At 38.5% G+C, this 20,442-nt stretch overlaps 2 protein-coding genes across 2 annotated transcripts; both read left to right on the top strand.

The window, feature by feature from the left end:
* The first annotated feature begins 1,428 nt into the window (after positions 1 to 1,428).
* Positions 1,429 to 2,370, top strand: LOC122698066 (olfactory receptor 52H1-like). Its single transcript, XM_043908866.1, has one exon. It carries the CDS (start codon positions 1,429 to 1,431, stop codon positions 2,368 to 2,370), a length of 942 nt encoding a protein of 313 aa, XP_043764801.1.
* A 12,243-nt stretch (positions 2,371 to 14,613) lies between these two features.
* LOC122698206 (olfactory receptor 52H1) lies at positions 14,614 to 15,684 on the top strand. Its single transcript, XM_043908916.1, has one exon. The coding sequence runs from the start codon at positions 14,652 to 14,654 to the stop codon at positions 15,597 to 15,599; it is 948 nt and encodes a 315-aa protein (XP_043764851.1). The 5' UTR covers positions 14,614 to 14,651; the 3' UTR covers positions 15,600 to 15,684.
* Positions 15,685 to 20,442: the final 4,758 nt, after the last annotated feature.

A 20,442-nucleotide genomic window follows, 5' to 3' on the forward strand; every position in this document is an offset into this window, starting at 1 on the left:
CTATATATTGAAAGTGTGAGTAGTGTTCATAGCTTATATTGTAGGGTTCTTAGGAGCATCAAAGAAGAGATTTCATGTACAGAGCTTTAGACAAAGTGCACTGAATGTTCACAAAAAACATTAACTGTTGTTATTGAGGTTGCTTATCTGCTTTTATCTTGACCCAGAATTTAGGATATACAAATTGTGTATTTCTTCCACTAGAGGTCATCTCTCTCTTTATCAAAAAGCACGTTTGAAATAATTGCCTCGGCTTCCCTGGTAGCTCAGTTGGTAAAGAATCGGCCTGCTATGCAGGAGACCCTGGTTTGATTCCTGGGTCAGGAAGATGGGCTGGAGAAGGGATAGGCTACTCACTCCAGCAATGTTAGGACTGTGGAATCCTGGACTTCCCTTGTGGCTCAGCTGGTACAGAATTCAACGCAATGCGGGAGACCTGGATTTCATCCCTAAGTTGGGAAGATCCCGTGGAGAAGGGGAAGGCTACCCACTCGAGTACTCTGGCCCAGAGAATTCCACGGACTGCGTAGTCCATGGGGCCACAAAGAGTCGGACATGTCTGAGCAACTTTCACTTATTTCACTAATCCTAAGAGTGGGCTGGAGGGTGAGCTGCAACCTCTATTACATTAAAATCCAAGATGAGGCATCAAATAACACAGCCTCAGAGAACATTATGGTCTGCAAATCCCAAGACTTTCTTGTGTCAGGGAAATCACTCCAACTACAATAGGGTTGGTTTGGCAAGCTACAGCTCCAGTTTTTGTCTTTCCTTAAACACTTCTCTACACCTCCTGCCTCCTCTCAATTCTTCTTGTCCAACAGGGTATGGAGGAAGTCCCTGGAGTGGAACAGCAGCAAAAAGCACTGTTGTCTGTGGCCTCTAATGTGCTTGGCTCTGCAAGTTACTAAAGATGAGATCTTTGGTAAGACAGCTCTCAGAGCTTTCATTTTTATTTTAAAAATGAGGACGATAAAAACAAATTTCTCAGAAGATTGTTCTAAATGAAATGATACTTTATGAGAGTCTGGTCCATGGGACAAGTCATATTTTCCCAATTATGCCCCTACTTCTCTAATTGTCCTTCTCTCACTCAGCATGTGTGTGGTTAGGTCATTTTTCTCTATACAGCAACACATTACATTGACCCAGGGAAAACTGAGTCATTAAAATGGAAATAGCATTTTATGCAGTTTGAAGAATATGTTGGAGAGACTCGGTGATTATAACTAGGAGTACTGGTTCTTTAGCATCTTTCTAGAGTTCATGAGCATTGTGTTAACAGAAAAGGAAGGTTCTTTCTTAGCAATAAGAAAGAGAAGAACTGACCCTAAGAAAATGCTGCAAGAAGAATTACCATATGATTTTTTAAAAATGTTCATTACATACAATTTGTTTTAGGACACAGAAGCTATTCATCAGATCTCCATGACCATGTACAATCTGACTGGCTACAACACAGATGCCTTCACCCTTTTGGGTATTCCAGGACTTGAGCAGTACCACGTCTGGATCAGCATCCCCTTCTGCCTCATCTATTTCATGGCCATTGTGGGTAATAGTATCCTTCTCAATGCAATGGAGCATAGTCTTCATGCACCCATGTTCTTTTTCGTTTCTATGCTGGCTATTACTGACCTCATACTATCTACCACCTGTGTCCCAAAAGCTCTGAGCATCTTCTGGTTTGGTGCCCAGGAAATCAGCTTTCCCGGCTGTCTCACACAATTATTTTTTCTGCACTACAGCTTTGTTCTGGACTCAGCTATACTGCTGGCCATGGCATTTGACCGCTATGTGGCCATCTGTTCACCCTTGAGATACACCACTATTCTGACCCCCAGGACCATTGTCACAGTTGCTGTGGGGATCTCCTTCAGAAGCTTCTGTGTTATTTTCCCATGTGTTTTCCTTGTAAATCGTCTACCCTTCTGCAGGACACATGACATCCCTCACACTTACTGTGAGCACATAGGTGTTGCCCGACTAGCCTGTGCTGACATCTCCATCAATATCTGGTATGGGTTTTGTGTTCTCCTCCTGGCCGTCATCTCAGATGTGATTCTAATTGCTGTCTCCTACATCCTCATCCTCTGTGCTGTCTTTCGCCTCCCTTCTCAGGATGCTCGCCAGAAGGCCCTGGGCACCTGTGGTTCCCACGTCTGTGTCATCCTCATGTTCTATATACCAGCGTTCTTCTCCATCCTTGCACATCGCTTTGGACACAATGTCCCTCGGACCTTTCACATTGTGTTTGCCAACCTCTATGTTATCATCCCACCTGCCCTCAACCCTGTCGTGTATGGAGTAAAGACCAAGAAGATCCGAGACAAAGTCATTTTCCTGCTCTTTCCTATGAGGTCCTATTGATACATGCCTGAAATCTAGGAGGCAGGGGGCTGTGCTTTTGTTTTCTTTATTATTTTTGGCAGAAGTCTTCCCAGACATTTCAATTGCAAAAAATTAAAATTTTAGTCTAAGAAATAATATATAGTACATATTAAATATTGTTTCTGGAAACCAGAAAATGGCAATTTCTTTTGACTGCTCTAATGTGATACAAAACTTTAAATGAAATAAATAAAATGTGCAGTATCTTTTTTTCTTTATAAAGATGTTTCTAAGGAATATGAAATTTTTTCCATGTTTATACATCATGGTAATTTCTATGTCATAATAGAGCAAGACATTTCTACCTTAATGACTATGTGAGGTTGTAGACTTTTAGTTTGGCTACTACAACCCATTTCTGAATGGCATCAAGTATAGGTCCTGGCATGTATTTAGTACATAAGCAATGTTTATCAAGAGAAAAATGACAAGGGAGATTCGAGAGGGAGGGGACATATATAAACCTATGACTAATTCATGCTGATGTATGGCAGAAACCAACACAATATTGTAAAGTAATTATCCTTCAGTTAAAAATAAATAAATTAAAAAGAAAAGATGAAATAATCTTATTTCATGGAATAATTTTATTCCATGAAATAATCATGGAATTATTAAACTGAGACTGCAAATGTTTATTTTGAACAAAGGAAGGAAGAATACAAAGATGAAATACAAAGCTCATTTTTCATTCAATCTTGAGAAAGCCCAACAAGATGGAGAGGGTAAAGGCTTCTAAGAAGAAGTATACAGAAGAAGCTAAATTCCACGGCCAGTAAGATAGAAAAGCATGTACAGATGTACAGACTAAGATGTGGGCTTGAAACTTGACTGATTAGAAGTACCGCTAGTACTGAGTCTCTTCTTCATTTTTGTATCCCAAAAGGCATGCCATGTCAAAAATGTATTTATATTATTCTTTTTGAATTGATGTTATTCTTTCTCTCTTCAAATTCAGTATGCCTGACTTGGTCATAGTGAGTCATTTAGTCACTAAATCAGTTAAGAAATAGCTATGTTTTGTGTTTGATGGGTGCCTAAGGTAGCTGATGTCTGATTTTCTCCTATATCTATCTGACCTTACAGTCTACTCCTATTTTCTGAACAATTTGCAGATTACCAGTCCAGGGTAAGCATCCCTTTCCTTACCACTGAGGGTCAAACACGCATCCGTTTTTATCTGGATCAGAACACCAGAGTTCTGCATGGTGTCTCTACTTCTGTTCTGCTTTCTCTCCTCTGTTATGCCTCCACTCACAGGTCACCAGATTTATATTTCTACAGTAGTTCTCAACATAAAATTTTAGTATGAACGATATACTCTTTGGACTCAGAGTCTCAAATTTCAGTATATGTTACTTTACTATGGGACCTAGCCATGTTGTTTCTAAAATTATTTGCAGAAATAAAAATTTTTATGAAGTATAAGTAGGAGACAAAGTAGAGGCAAAAAGGAAAAGCAGAGATAAAGATTTTAAAAAATAAGACAAGAAAATTTAATATAGTTGTCATGTGCTATGAGTTCTCTTTCTCTTACTCCACATGGTTCAGGAATTCAGCTCTAGTTAAGCAAGATTGAGTTGCATAATTCACAGTGCCTATAAAAGTCACGTGTTCAGAGAAGTAAAACTACTTATTCCTGAAATGAAGAGCAGAAAGAGATATATTCAGAGACTTCTTAGAAAAAGGGCACCAAGTAATATAATTAATCACATTCTTACGTAATATACAGCTTCATGGGATTCTTCAGTCCATTATCCTAGTATAGAGCACTAGAACACCCTAACTTTCTATTCAACAGCAGCTAACAATTTAGTGGGGAATCAACATACTGCTAGCCTCCTTAAGCATGCTTTAGTCCTGATATTCTGGGGCATTCAGAGTACTAAGTGGACTTCAGGCAATCATTGCTCATTCTTTCATTCCAGAGTATTTAGCCAATATGTGACACAAATTTTTACATCTGAAACCCTGTGTTAGGCATTCTTTTCACCATGTTGAACAAAACAGAGACAGCCCTCGTCTTAGTGAGCTTTCAGTCCAGTGAGGGAAACAAGCCTCAATCATATCAACACCCAACTGAACATATAATTTTAGATTGCATTGTTTTAAAACAGACAGAAACCAACCAAAATTTTAAAAGCAGTGCCTTTGTGAGAGAGACTATCAGAGGACAGCAGCTTCAAGTTAGGTTTTTCGAAAAGCCCTACCTAAAAGAAATTACATTTTCTCTAAAAACAATGGGAATCATGGGACGTCAATCACGTAGGGAAGGATGGATGGCATCATTCAAGAAGAAAACTTGAAAAGTCTGTACACTGAAAACTATAAGATGTTGATAAAAGAAATGCAGAAGACACAAATACAGATTTACCCATTATTCAAAAGTAAAACATTCTTAGGACTTTTTAAAAGCCCAAATGGCATAAGGCCAAAATTACCTTGAGATACATATGGCTAACAGATTCACAAAATAAACTGAAATAAAGCATAGATTCTCAGTGACACAGTTCAAAGCTATGACGACTTGATACTGAGATGCTGAGTGTGATTCCTGAGGAAGGAGCTTCGTGGAGCCACTCTCGCTGCTCTGCGTGTGCGCTGTGTTGCAAAGACTGGTTGCAGAAGGAATGCTGAATATTGTTTTCCATTGTCACATTTTTCATTAAAGCAGTATCCATCTTTAGCTTTCTTTCAGTTAGTGAAAACAGTTACTGCTATACGTCTTGTGTAAAAATGAAGTGGTCTAAATCAAACTTTCCAAAAGTGGAAGATATCTGTAAATGAGAAGGTATATTCTTTTTTTTTTTTTTTAACATTGATCATTACATTATATTTCAACATAAGGTTAAACACTTTCAGATTAAGTGATAAAAATAGGTACATTTTCTTATTAAGTTAGCTTGCCATTCATATATATATGTCCATATATTTTATCATATATATACACTTTCATAGGATTTTTATAATTTTACCCAAATTAAATAATAATCTATTGTGCATCTGCTACCATTTGCTGTAATATTATTTTCTTACTTATGAAATATTTCCTTATAATAAACCTATTGGTTGTTTTTTGTTCTACTATTAAAAATACGAATCGTTGACAGTACGTTTAAAAAGCAACAATACAATTTATCAACTATTTCTGTAGCTGCATTGTGAATTTTGTGAAATTATTTCTCTTTGAAATATTTACTTGTTTATTTATTTACTTTCAATTAAATTAGAAAGGAAGTAGCATCCTATATTTTAGCCTGTTTTTTTTTTTAACTTTTTATTTTATATTAGAGTATAGGTGATTGGGCTTCCCTGGTAGCTCAGCTAGTAAAGAACCCGCCTGCAATGCAGGAGACTCTGGTTCAATTCCTGGGTCTGGAAGTTCCCCTGCATAAGGGACAGGCTCCCCACTCCAGAATTCTTGGTCTTCCCTGGTGGCTCAGATGGTAATGAATCCACCTGCAGTGCTGAAGACCTGGGTTCGATCTCTGGGTTGGGAAGGTCCCCTGGAGCGGGGCATGGCAACCCACTCTAGTATTCTTGTCTGGATAATCGCCAGAGGAGCCTAGTGGGTTACAGTCCGTGGGTTGCAAAGAGTTGGACACAACTGAGCGACTGAGCCCCGCACAGCACATGGGGATTAGCACTGTTGTGGCCGCTTCAGGGGTACAGCGAAGTGACTCAGTTATACATGTTCACGTGCCTATTTTCCCATGTTCTTGAATTGGGAGAGTTAATATTGTTAAAATGTTCATATGCCGCAAAGCCAGCTGCAGATTCAAAGGAATGCCTATCAAAATTCTAAAGATATTTTTCAGAAACATAGTCATCCCAAAATTTTATGGAACCACAGAAGGCCTGAAGAGCTGAAGCAATCTCAATCAAGAAGGTCAAAACTGGAGACATCACAATTCCTGACTTTGAACTATAAAGCAATAGTTATCAAAATAATATGGTGTTTATAGAATTGCATAAAAACAGACACATGGATCAGTGAAACTGACTAGAGAGCCAAGGAATGAACCTTCCCTTATATGGTCAACAAGGGTACCAGTAGAGAGAAGACACTAACTAAAAAATGATGTTGGAAAAAGGGTAGGCACATGCAAGATAATAAAACTGGATACTAATGCATCACTCACAAAATTTAACTCAAAATGAATTAAAGATGTAAATACATGACCACAAATTGTAAAATTTCTAGAAGCTAATGTAGGATAAAATTCTTCAAGGCTGTGCTTTAAAAATATTTTTTTAAAATTGAAGTATAGTTGATTTACAATACTGTGTTAGTTTCTGTGTACTCCAAAATGTATATGTATGTGTATATATATATGCATATATAGCCATTATTTTTCATATTTTTTCTATTATGGTTTATCACAGGATATTGAATATAGTTTCCCATGTTATAAAGTAAGACCTTGTTTATTCCTTCAATATAAAATAGTGTGCAACTGCTAAAACCAAATTCCCAGGCAATCCCTGCTCTCCTCCCACCTCCAGCTCCCCTTTGGCAAGCCCAAGTTTGTTCTCTATATCTGTGAGTCTGTTTTTGTTTCCCTTTCACATTGGTCTTGACAATATTTTTTTGGATGATCCCCAAAACACAAGTAAAACAGCAAAAATAAACAAACAAGACTATAAACACACACATACACAAGGGAGCATTATTCAGTCACAGGAAAGGAGGAAATCTTGCTATATGTGATCACCATAGATTAGGGCATCATACTAAGTGAAATAAGCCAGACAGAGAAAGAAAAATACTGTGTTGTATCATTTATATATGACATCTAAAACAATTAAAAAAATGTTGAACACATATAAACAGAGAATACAACACTTATTTCCAGGAGATGGGGTGGAGGGACATGGGGAGCTATTGGTGAAAGGATACAAACTTTCAGGTATAGAAAGAATAAGTTCTGGAGATCTAATGTACAGCATTATGACTAGTTAAAAAAACAAATACTGCATTGTATACTTGAAGTCAGCTAAGGAAGTAGATCATAAATGTTCTCACCACACATGCAAAACACACAGGTAAATATGTGATATGATGGATGTGCTAATCAACTTAATTGTGATAAATGTTTTACAATGCATATCTGTATCAAATCATAGTATTGTGCACTTTGAGTATATGCAACTTTGTCAATTATGCCTCAGTAAATCTGGAAAAATAAGAAAAGAACATTTATGAATGAGTGAACCAGGGTATTCTTGTTTGTTTGAAAAAAGGCAAAGGAATAAGAATATATAAAAACACAGAGCTGAAAAAAAAGTCTCAGTACATTAAAGGAACTGGACACTGAGCAAGTGAGGTAGGTTTAGGTAGAGGGAATAACAAAAAGTGAGATTGCAGAAGAAAAAAATTCTAGATCATTTCAAGAGTTTGTTTAAAATTCTAAGAAAAATGGAAAGTTACAGGAATTTTAAGTAAGATGGCAACATATCCCCAAATTGTGTTATTAAACATTATTCATAGAACTTTTGTTTTTATGATGGAGTTTGTGATAGCTTTGGGAGTGTTAGGAGGAGGTCATTGAATTCAACAGTGACCCTATACCTGCCCATTCACACCCACTGTAACCCTCTTTAGGTGGGCATTCTTTTTTAAACAAGGAAAGACCTAACCCTTCAATTTCCTGAAGAAAGGCAAAGCCAACTTCAATTAGAAATGAAACAGTGTCTCTCGGGTTAAGGAATCTTTCCCTTTGGCTCCATCTCTTCATTCTTTCTGGAGTTATTTCTCCACTCTTCTCCAGCAGCATATTGGGTACCCACCGACCTGGGGAGTTCATCTTTCAGTGTCATATTTTTGCCGACAAAGGTACATCTAGTCAAAGCTATGGTTTTTCCAGTAGTCATGTATGGATGTGAGGGTTGGACCATAAAGAAAGCTGATCACTGAAGAATTGATGCTTTTGAACTGTGGTGTTGAGGAAGACTCTTGAGAGTCCCTTGGAGTGCAAGGAGATCCAACCAGTCCATCCTAAAGGAACTCAGTCCTGAATGTTTGTTGGAAAGACTGATACTGAAGCTGAAGTTCCAATACTTTGGCCACCTGATGCAAAGAAATGACTCATTTGAAAAGCCATCCATAATCCAGACAGGGATGCAGGTCCCCTTGAAGACTTACGGACTGGGAGCTGGAGTTTACGGATTGTGGAGCAATCCCAGGGCAAGGGCTGCTGTTGACTCCAGAGAGATCGAAGGGATGTGAGGGAGGAGATTGTGATGGGAAATGCCTGTGGAGGGAATCTGGGCAGCCATGGAAGCAAGGCAATACTGCTGAGTCACGCATAGGGGGTGGAATCATCACCATAGCCTCTCTCCCCACACACCAGCTTCAACAGCTGAACAATAGAGAGGCTGGCCCATCAAATGCCTGACACCCTGAACTACAGAGTAGGACGCCACCCAGGGTGCCCCTTTAAGTGCTTGATGTGTCGATCTACAGAGTAGAAAGCCCAGAAATAAACCCATGAACCTATGGTTATCTTCTTTTTGACAAAGGGGGCAGGAATATGAACTGGGGCAAAACAGTCTCTTCAATAAACTGTGCTGAGAAAACTAGACAGCTACATGTAAAAGAATGAAATTAGAATACTTCCTAACACCAAACACAAAAATAAAATTGATTAAAGACCTAAATATAAGACCAGAAACTATAAAATTCTTAGAAGAAAGCACAGGCAGGACACCTGATGGCATAAATAAAGCAAGATCCTCTATGACCCACCTCCTAGACTAAAAGAAATTAACACAAAAGGAAACAAGTGGGACCTTATTAAACTTAAAAGATTTTTCACAGCAATGGAAACTATAAGCAAGGTGAAAAGACAAGTCTCAGAATGGGAGAAAACAACAGTAAATGAAACAATTGCCAAAGGATTAATTTCCAAAATATACAAGCAACAAGCAAAATATACAACTCAATGCCAGAAAAACAAAAAACCCAATCAAAAAATGGGAAAAAGACCTAAACAGACATTTCTCCAAAGAAGACAAACAGATGGCTAACAAACACATGAAAAGATGCTCAACACCTCTGATTATTAGAAAAATGCAAATCAAAATTACAATGAGATATCACCTCACATAGGTCAGAATGGCCCTCATCAAAAAGTCTAAAACAATAAATGCTGGAGAGGGTGTGGAGAAAAAGCAATGCTCCTGCAATGTTGGTGGGAATGTAAATTGATACAGCCACTATGGAAGACGGTATGGAGATTCCTTAAAAAACTAGGATTAAAACCACCATATGACCCAGGAATCCCACTCCGAGGCATATACCCTGAGGAAACCAAAATAAAAAAAGACACATGTATCCCATTGCTCCTGCAGCACGATTTACAATAGCCTAATTGTCTCTTGACAGATGAATGGATGAACAAGTTGTGGTATATATTAGTTCAGTTCAGTTCAGTTCAGTCGCTCAGTCATGTGCGACATTTTGTGAACCCATGGACTGCAGCACGCCAGTCCTCCCTGTCTATCACCAACTCTGGGAGCTTACTTAAACTCAAGTCCATTGAGTTGGTGATGACATCCAACCATCTCATCCTCTGTCATCCCTTTCTCCTCCTGCCTTCAATCTTTCCCAGCATCAGGGTCTTTTTTAATGAGAAGTACTTCGCAGCAGGTGGCCAAAGTATTGGAGGTTCAGCTCCAGCATTAGTCCTTCTAATGAATATTCAGAACTGATTTCCTTTAGGATGGACTGGTTGGATCTCTTTGCAGTCCAAGGGATTCTAAGAGTGTTCTCCAACACAGTTCAAAAGCATCAATTCTTCGGCACTCAGCTTTCTTTATGGTCCAACACTCACATCCATACATGACTATGGGAAAAACCATAGCTTTGACTAGATGGCCCTTTGTTGGCAAAGTAATGTTTCTTCTTTTTAATATGCTGTCTAGGTCATAACTTTTCTTCTGAGGACTAAGAGTCTTTTAATTTCGTGGCTGCAATCACCATCTGCAGTGATTTTGAGCCAAGAAAAATAAAATCTGTCACTGTTTCCATTGTTTCCCCATCTATTTGCCATGAAGTCATGGGACCAGATGACATGATCTAAGTTTTCTGAATGTTGAGCTTTAAGTCAACTTTTTCACTCTCCTCTTTCACTGTCATCAAGAGGCTCTTTAGTTTTTCTTTGCTTTCTGCCATAAGGGTGGTGTCATCTGCATATTTGAGGTTATTGATATTTCTCCCAGCAATCTTGATTCCAGCTTGTTCTTCATCCAGCCATTTGCTTCTCATGATGTACTCTGTGTATAAATTAAATAAGCAGGGTGACAATGTACAGCCTTGCTGCTGCTGCTGCTGCTGCTGCTAAGTCGGTTCAGTTGTGTCCAGCTCTGTGTGACACCATAGACCACAGCCTACCAGGCTCCCCTATCCCTGGGATTCTCCAAGCAAGAACACTGGAGTGGGTTGCCATTTCATTCTCCAATGTAGGAAAGTGAAAACTGAAAATGAAGTTGGTCAGTCTTGTCCAACTCTTGTGACCCCATGGACTGCAGCCTACCAGGCTTCTCCGTCCATGGGATTTTCCTGGCAGGAGTACTGGAGTGGATTGCCATTGCCTTCTCCATGTACAGCCTTGATGTACTCCTTTTCCCATGTGGAACCAGTCTGTTGTTCCATGTCCAGTTCTAACTATTGCTTCCTGACCTGCATACAGATTTCTCGAGAGGCTGCCAGGTGGTCTGGTATTCCCATCTGTTTCAGATTTTTCCACAGTTTGTTGTGATCCACACAGTCAAAGGCTTTGGCATAGTCAATAAAGCAGAAATAGATGTTCTTCTGGAACACTCTTGCTCTTTTCAATGATCCAATGGATGTTGGCAATCTCTGGTTCCTCTGCCTGTTCTAAATCCAGCTTGAACATCTGGAAGTTCATGGTTCATGTACTGTTGAAGCATGGCTCAGAGAATTTTGAGCATTACTTTATTAGCATGTGAGATAAGTACAATTGTGTGGTAGTTTGAGCATTCTTTGGCATTGCCTTTCTTTGGGATTGGAATGAAAACTGACCATTTCCAGTCCAGTGGCCAATGCCGAGTTTTCCAAATTTGCTGGCATATTGAGTGCAGCACGTTTATATACACAGTGGAATATTACTCAGCCTTAAAAAGGAACACGTTTGAGTCGGTTCTGATGAAGTAGATGAAACTAAAACCTATCATACAGAGTGAAATGACTCAGAAAGAGAAAGATAAATATTGTATTCTAACATATATATGCAATCTAGAAAAATGGTACCAAATAATTTATTTACAGGGCAACAATGGAGATACAGTCACGGAGAAAAGGCTTCTGGACACAGCAAGAGAGGAGGAGAGGGTGAGATGTGTGTAAAGAGTAACACAGAAGCTTACATGACCATATGTAAAATAGATAGCCAATGGGAATTTGCTGTATGGCTCAGGAAACTCAAACAGTGGCTCTGTCGAGGGGTGGGATGGGGAGGGAAATGGGAGGGAGGTTCCAAAGGGAGGGGCTAAATGTACACCTGTGGCTGATTCCTGTTGTGGTTTGACAGAGAACAAAAAATTCTGTAAAGCAAGTATCCTTCAAAAAAAAAATTAATTAAAAAAATATGTGCTAGTAGGACAAAGCAAATTTCGTGTTAACTTATCAGAAAATAAAAATTCATAATTATATGTAAGCTTTATAATTAGATTAGCCATATTACATAATTTTAGCTCTCTAGTCCTATGCCTTTGATAATGCCTAATTATCCTGTAAAAATAAAGAGTATTAAATACACAGAAAAATAATTAATATACCCTGAAGTTGTGTTAGCTCACAGGTCCCATCACGTTTAGTGTAATCTTTATAGTCTTCTCTTGAGGATAAAAAGAGAGGGTGTTAGAGTCCCTCAGGCCCTAATTATTTACCTCTTCTTGGCATTGAACAACGGCCGCTGGGGGGTGGGTGGTGGGCGTGTGGGGAAAGAACAGGGAATCAGCCTATCAGTCTTTTTCTTCCATCTCCCCTTTTTTTCTTGGGTTTATATGTCTGGTCCTCTTGCAGATTTTTTGTGTGTCTATCACCATAATCTCTGTGCTCTGCACTTGGCCCAGTAACCACACTAGGTGAGTGCTGGTTATTTGAAGAGGTTTGGTTGTAAATATGATTTTGAGAGAAAGAGAGAGTGAATGAAAAACTCAAGGCTCCATTTTCTAGGAGCCATGGACTGAGTGCTACAACTTTTTCCCTGAACAACTCAGATTTTTAAGCTGAATTGATGGTCTCCTGTACTTGGATACATGCTTCAAGTGATTAGAAAGATAAACTGCTGGATTAAGGATGGCCAAGGTAAGTATTGTTCTGGTCATTTCTGTTAGATGTGTGGCAAGAACCCATAGCCTTAACTTGAAGAGTGGGCTTAAGTATGTGGACATTCTTGTTTTGAGAGTCTACTGCTACCATCCTTCTCTTGATCTCAAATGAACAGCTCATGTTTATTCCCACCTGGGAAGTGAATCATTTTTTAATACAATTTTCAATGGTTACACTTCATTTACAGTCATTACAAAATATTGGCTGCATTCCCCCTGTAGTACAATATATCCTTGTAGCCTCTTACACACAATAATTTGTACCTCCTACTCCCCGACCACTGTATTGCTCCTTACCCCTTCTCCCCCCTGGTAATCACTAGTGAAATCTCTATATCTGTGAGCTAGCTTCTTTTTCGTTATATTCAGTAGTATGTTGGCTTTTTCTTTTTTTTTTTTTAATATTCCACATATAATTTATATCCTACAGAATTTGTCTCTCTCTGAATTATTTCACCAACTTAACACCCACCAAGTCCATTTATGTTGCTGCAAATGGCAAAATATTGAGGACATAGTCTTTAAAAAATTAACTCAAGGGTATATATTTTGGGAAATTACAAAGAAAATGGCAATGAGACAATTCTGTCATGAAATACTTTGTGTTTTTCGTAGTGTATGTGTGTATGACGTGCGCCTTCATGGGTGAGAGCAAAAAGGGGGTTTGTGTAAGATTGTGCTCAGTCTCTCAGTCCTGTCTGACTCTTTGTGACCCGATGGACTGTAGCCCGCCAAGCTCTTCTGTCCATGGGATTCTCCAGTCCGTGGGGATGCTCCAGGCAAGAACACTGGTGTGGGTTGTCATGCCCTTCTCCAGGGGATCCTCCCAACCTTGGCTTGAACCCAGGTCTCCCACATTGCTGGTGGATTCTTTACTGTTTGAACCACCAATGAAGCCCAAATCAAACACAACCCTAATGCACTGGCTGGAAATCAAACTGGGATCTCCTGCGTGGGAGGCAAGAATTCTACCACTGAACCACCAATGCCCGTATTGTGTAAGATTGCGTGTGGGTAAAAATAGGATGGTAAAATGTATGAAAGAATGAAGTATAGATCAAGGGATGCTTGAGAGTTTAAGAACTAAAATCTCGTCTGTGTGTATGTAAGAGTCATTATCCTGGAGCCCATGTGTTTATCCAATAGAATATGTATTTGCAAAGAAATAATTGTACATTTGGACAGAAATCTTGACCAAAATTGTTAAGTGTAAAGCATTAGGATACCACACAACTATATAGTTTACAGAGTGCTGGAAAAAAGTATTTTGGAGGAGCAAAATTTAAATTTAAGTTATACCTGCTTACCAGTATAGCATGGGACTCAGGCAGTACTGGCTAAACTGAATTAGGTTTTTGAATGGCAAAAAAGTGTATGGACCTCACAAATAGAAGAACAGCAGTCATCATGAAATTGAAAAAGGGTGAATAATTGCTGGGGGCAGAGACTGATATTCAACAGTGACAGAGGAAGCCAATATTAACTACTGATGTCCATAATATCATGTGTACTGTAATCCACCAACCCACAGAAAAATATGTCCTGGAAATTGGTAGTTTGTAGCAACAGTATACTGTGGATAAAAAGTGATTCATGTCAGTATGGAATACTGCTTGGAAAAGCTGTGTAAACCATCAGAGGCAACCAGAGTGAATAAGATAAACTCTTTAAGGGAATGACTGTACTTTCCAACATATATGAGACAACCTGGCTCCTGCTGGTACCCGCTATCTTCATAACAATCTTTCTTCATACAAAAGTGTCTCACTTTGAATTATAATTAGACAGCCACTTTATTTTGGGGGATATATAATGAGCTGTTGGAAGTGAGAGTGACTCAAGTGAGCCTAACATTTATCCCCCTCTGTCCTCAGGAACTAGGACTTGTGCCATCCTGGTCTGCTATGGTCCTTTTCAACCTGAGCAGTGACAACCCAGGACCCTTCATTCTGGTGGGGATCCCAGGCCTGGAGCACGCCCATGTGTGGATTGGGATTCCCTTCTGTATCATCTATATTGTAGCCATTGTGGGAAACTGCATCCTTCTCTACCTCATCTTGGTGGAGCGCAGCCTTCACGAACCCATGTTCTTCTTTCTCTCCATGCTGGCCATGACTGACCTCACCTTGTCCACAGCTGGTGTTCCTAAAACACTCAGTATCTTTTGGCTTGGGGCTCGAGAGATCACATTCCCAGGGTGCCTCACACAAATGTTCTTCCTCCACTACAGCTTTGTCCTGGATTCAGCCATCCTGATGGCCATGGCATTTGACCGCTATGTGGCCATCTGTTCTCCCTTGAGATACAACACTATCTTGACCCCCAAGACCATCATCAAGATTGTGGTGGGAATCTCCTTTCGTAGTTTCTGCATCATCCTGCCAGTTGTATTCTTGCTCACACGCCTACCTTTCTGTAGGACACGCATCATACCACACACATACTGTGAGCACATAGGTGTTGCCCGGCTCGCCTGTGTGGACATCTCCATCAATATCTGGTATGGCTTTTGTGTTCCCATCATGACAGTCATCTCAGATGTGATCCTCATTGCTGTTTCTTACACACTCATCCTCTGTGCTGTCTTCCGCCTCCCCTCCCAAGAAGCCCGCCAGAAGGCCCTGGGCACCTGTGGTTCCCATGTCTGTGTCATCCTCATGTTTTATACACCTGCCTTTTTCTCCATCCTTGCCCACCGTTTTGGACACAATGTCTCCCGCACTTTCCACATCATGTTTGCCAACCTCTACATTGTTATCCCACCTGCCCTCAACCCCATTGTTTATGGAGTGAAGACCAAGCAGATCAGAGAAAAGGTCATCATTTTATTTTCTATAAAGGGTACATTATAGTGTTCCACTGTGCAATGGAAAAGTTAGGAGAAGTTTTTAATGTATATTAATGTGTAAGAATTTTTTAAAAGGTAAATGTTATTTAAAGTAAGAGCAGATTTTGTGTTTTATGAATATGTTATGATTTATATGAAAGAAAGATTTTTATGTATTAAAATACTCCTTAATGACCTGATTGTTTTTGGAATATGAAATTGCACAGGATACAATCTGGAAGAAGGAGGGGAAAGCAGAGTGCTGAGTTAGTTTAAATAGAAAATAGCAATAACGATTTAGAAATTGAAATTTGTAGTTATGGAGAGAGAAAAATATGTGAAATGGAACAAAGACTCTGAAGAAAAGAGATTAAAACTGAAAATATAAAATTGAACTTTTTTGCTTAGGGGGTTATTAGATGGATTTAGGACATTTTTAATAATACAAATTCTAATTATTGTCCATGTTATGTTTATGTAGTTCACTTTAAATGCCCAATCCTTAGATACCAAAGACCTTCTAGTACAAGTCTGTTATAAATAATGAGTTCTATCAACATTGCTATAATAGGAATAAGAGAAAATACTTATCAATGCCATGGTTTTTGGGAAGGGAGAGTAGCTTTTAGGCTCCAAGACATACTAATAAAGTGAACTTCAGAAATAGTGCTCAGGAAAAATGACTCCCTAAAATAACTGGAGATCTGAGAAGAGGGCTGGACTTCTTACAACATTCCTACAATACATAGGTGAGAACTCAAGCCAATATGAAAGTAAAACAAAACAAAAAAACAACAACATTGGCTGGAAGACTTGTGGAGTTCTTATCTACAGAGTCTATTTCCTTGATCAAAAGACTCAATAGCAAAATACATTTCTTTGGTGAGGTGTCGGGATGAGAATGGGAAAGCTACAGTAAAGTAATACATTCAAGGTAAGATGCACCCAAATGTCGTAAGTATTAGAATTGAGAAGGTATATGTTGTAATCAAAGAAAGATGTGGAGTTCTTTCCATCTGTTTTTTTGAAAATTGTCTTTTCAACCAGGAGAATCCCAGGAACAGAGGAGCCTGGTGGGCTTCTGTCTATGGGGTCGCACAGGGTTGGACACGACTGAAGCGAGTTAGCAGCAGCATTCAACCAGGAATTGCTTATTTAGTACCTAATATAGTTCAAGTTTTGTCCTAAGCATTCAGGATTAATAATATGGAAGAGGCTCTGCTTTGCTTCTCTGGAGCTTATTTTCCAGGGAGAGTAACAAATAAGGAGCAAGAAAATAAATGTGTTACTTTCAAATAGTAATATAATCAATAGAAAAACAAAATCAAATACAATGATAGACTAAAACTTGATGAGAAAGACAATGGCAGAGAGAACAGAACATGCAAAGACATGCAAAGGCCCTGGGGCTGAAAACAGCTTGACATGATCTGAGGCTAAAAACAAGGTCTGTGTGGTCACAACAGAGTGAGGTGGGATATGAGGTGAGGGATTAGGGGCAGGACCATATCCTGTGGGACTGGAATCGTCCAGACCTCATTTTTAGAAGAGGAAACTGAAGCTCTTAGAGGAAAATGACTTTTCCAAAGCACATGGCAAGGGAGTCATAAATATGGAGCTAGAAAAGAATCTGCTAAGTCCTACTGATAGTCTCACTGAACATAACATAACCTGACTCATGTGAAAGCAGACTCCAGAGGAAGGTAAAAAAAAAAAAATTATCTAGGAGAATCAGAGCCGATTTTTGTTGTTTTTGTATGCTAAGTTGTGTTCGACTCTTTGAGACCCCATGGACTGGAGCCCTGTCAGGGTCTTTTGTTCATGGGACTTCCCAGGCAAGAATACTGGAGTGGGTTGCCATTTCCTTCTCTCGGGATTGAGCTCTGGTCTCCTACATTATCAGGCAGATTCTTCACCACTGCGCTGCCTGGGAAACCCATTATTGTTTTTGTGAACTATATTTATCTTCAATTAAGCCACAGTTGACTGAGTATTCTGTATTTTTGTGCCAGCTTGCTAAAACTGCTGTTGGATATCAAAAGAGATGATCTCTTATTCTTCTGGTTATTTACATCTCACTGAGAACATGGATTTTTCCAAGAGATGATATTTTAAAAAGTTTACTGATGGAAAACTAAATAAATAGAGACTGAGCTGGGATCATTTAAAAATACATACTTCTTTCATCCTGGAATCTGCGGTTATTCACTGACATGCACAAATGGCTCCCTTGGAAGCTTAATGACCTAGAAAAAACAACAAAGGAAGCGACTGTCTCCCCTTCCTTCTCCAGCCCTCTATCTTTGGGCTAGTTATCTATTATAACTTTTCTAGCCTTCTCAGGAGAGTTTATTTCTATGACTTTATGGCCTCTTTGCTGATAACTCTATATCTTAGTTTTCATGTGTAATCTTTCTGATAAATTTCAGTGCTTTCTTACCTCATAGGGTCAATACCAATATTAAAAGCAAAATGTAAGTAAGTGTGCTTTGCAGATTGTAAAACATCATTCTAATGTTAGCTGTTATGTTAGTATTTTCACTAATTACCACTAAGATTCTCATGTCAGACTCATCCTATTCAAACCCAAGCTCATCATTGTTATTTAAAATCCTTCCCTTTACTGTTCATAAGAGGAGAAAACTGGCTAAACCCTGATTTGCTCTTCCTTTAAGTTTAAATAGCTGCTAATGTCTCTTTCTGGTGAGGTTGATTATGAATATTCTATTCCATGTCAGACCATGAATGAAATTACATGTTCTGGTTTTAATGAAAAAAGAATAATTATACAAAAATCATCAGTGACTGTCTCACACATAAGTTGCCTTGTCCTATATCTATTCCTTTTTGCAAATTCCCATCTCTTATATTAAAGATATCTGAAACTAGCACAACATTGTAATGCAACTATACTCCAATAAAAATATTTTAAAATGACATTACCAATAGAGGCATTAGTTATTTTATCTTCCTACACTCAGAATTTAGAACTGGACTCTACAAATTGTTTAGTTGCTAGGCTATATCCGACTCTTTTGCGACCCCATGGACTGTAGACCACCAAAACTCCTTGTCTGCGGGATTTTCCAGGCAAGAATACTGGAGTGAGTTACCATGCCCTCTTCCTGACCCAGGGATCAAACCCACAGTTCCTGCATTGGCAGGCAGATTCTTTATGGCTGAGCTACCAAGGAAGCCCACTCCACAAATAGTAGGAATTGATAAATGTGTCCCTGACACCTTTAATAACTTAAATTATTAAGTAAATTTACAAATGATTTATGTCATATTTTCAATAGCATTCACAAAGTACATGTTATGTGAAAGGAAATACATATAAACTGGGAGTAGAGACACTGACCAAGTACACAACCTGCTAAAATCAAGAAGCTTATAATTTAGTAAAAGGAGTAAATCACATAAATAGGCAATTTACTCAGATAATCTTATGTATCACAAGGTACTGCAATGATTAGGTTAAAGTGCTAAGGAAGCATAAAGAAGCAAACTCAGTTAATTGGAGTCAAAGACAGCTTCCTGGAAGATTTCTGTAACTGTCTTAAAGGAGAGTTCATTACTGTGATTGCCTTAAAGAACACAAAGAAAGTGAACCTCAAGGATAATGGGAATTGGATGTGCCTGACAGAAGGGATGGTCTGAGCCTACATGGGAAACCACGTGTTCCAAAGATCTGAAAGTGTAAATTGATGGAGGCATCATCCCTAGTGGTGATGCACTGCTCAGGGGCTGTAGGGGTTGTGCAGTGAGAAATGTGGGAGCTCATAAACTAGTCTTCAGTGAATGTAGGGGACTGATCGGAGTACCAGCAAATGAAGAACAGTCCTGTAGCTTGATGCTATAATCGGTATTTGAAAATTAAAAATCAGTCATACATTTGCTACTTCCTTTTGCAACCTAGTTGATAGATAAGCATAGGAGTCAGATGGATATAGAAGTGTGAGCTTTATTTTTGGTAGTGTTGGATTCAAGAATATGGTGTGACTATATATTCAGACTGGCTTTTACTGTTTTATCTCCAAGTCTAAACTTGGGAGGACACACCATGAATGAGTCAGAATTCACAGAACAATAATTCTAGCTCAGTTGGCTGCAGAATCATGAATGTGGATGTACATATATGAAGACACATGTAGAGAAAGACCTCTAGATCAGCTCTTCTCAAAATGTCAGTGAGGAGTCACCACTTTTTTAATGCCCCCAAACTGTAGATTAATACTTTTGTTAAGTACAGTAAAATTAATTAGTAGAAAAATTTTAAATGTGTTGAATATAGAAGCCTTGTTTTTATTATTATATTCAAAAGGCATAAAATATATTACAATGTATAAAACCAGAAAAAAAATAAAGAACTTACAGAAATTGTACACACTGTTTCTTGAAAGCATGCATACAGGTGACTAATGTAGAGAACTTAAATTATTTCATGAGATTTTGCCATTCTGCAACTATAGTTAAATGAAAGTTATAAGTGAAAACTGAAAGCCTCATATTTGTCAAGTATATCGATATTTAAATTTTTAATGTATTAAATGAGCTTACATTGATTTTGTTAATTTATCTAACAGGTTTGATTGATGACAATACTACTTCTAGGAAATAATTTCTGTTTAAATCATATTTTGTGTGTTGGTTTGATTAGTTTTTTTTGCTAATGTGAGTAGTCAGAAAAACCTATCTGACAAAGGTTTATTAAGTAAAATGGCAGAGATAATTTTATAGCAATGACACCACTATAATTACATTTGCTTATCTTTTATTTATTTATTCAAGCAAAGCTATGCTTTCATTATTTTATCTTCAGTTTTATTAGTAGTCAGTTTCAATAATTTATCCTATACTTTACAGTT

Source organism: Cervus elaphus, chromosome 1, assembly GCF_910594005.1.
Source record: "Cervus elaphus chromosome 1, mCerEla1.1, whole genome shotgun sequence".
In the NCBI taxonomy this organism is placed as follows: Eukaryota; Metazoa; Chordata; class Mammalia; order Artiodactyla; family Cervidae; genus Cervus; species Cervus elaphus.

Excerpts from the sequence above, each read along its gene's own strand:
- LOC122698066 (XM_043908866.1), top strand. The coding sequence starts at position 1,429 with ATGACCATGTACAATCTGACTGGCTACAACACAGATGCCTTCACCCTT.
- LOC122698206 (XM_043908916.1), top strand. The coding sequence starts at position 14,652 with ATGGTCCTTTTCAACCTGAGCAGTGACAACCCAGGACCCTTCATTCTG.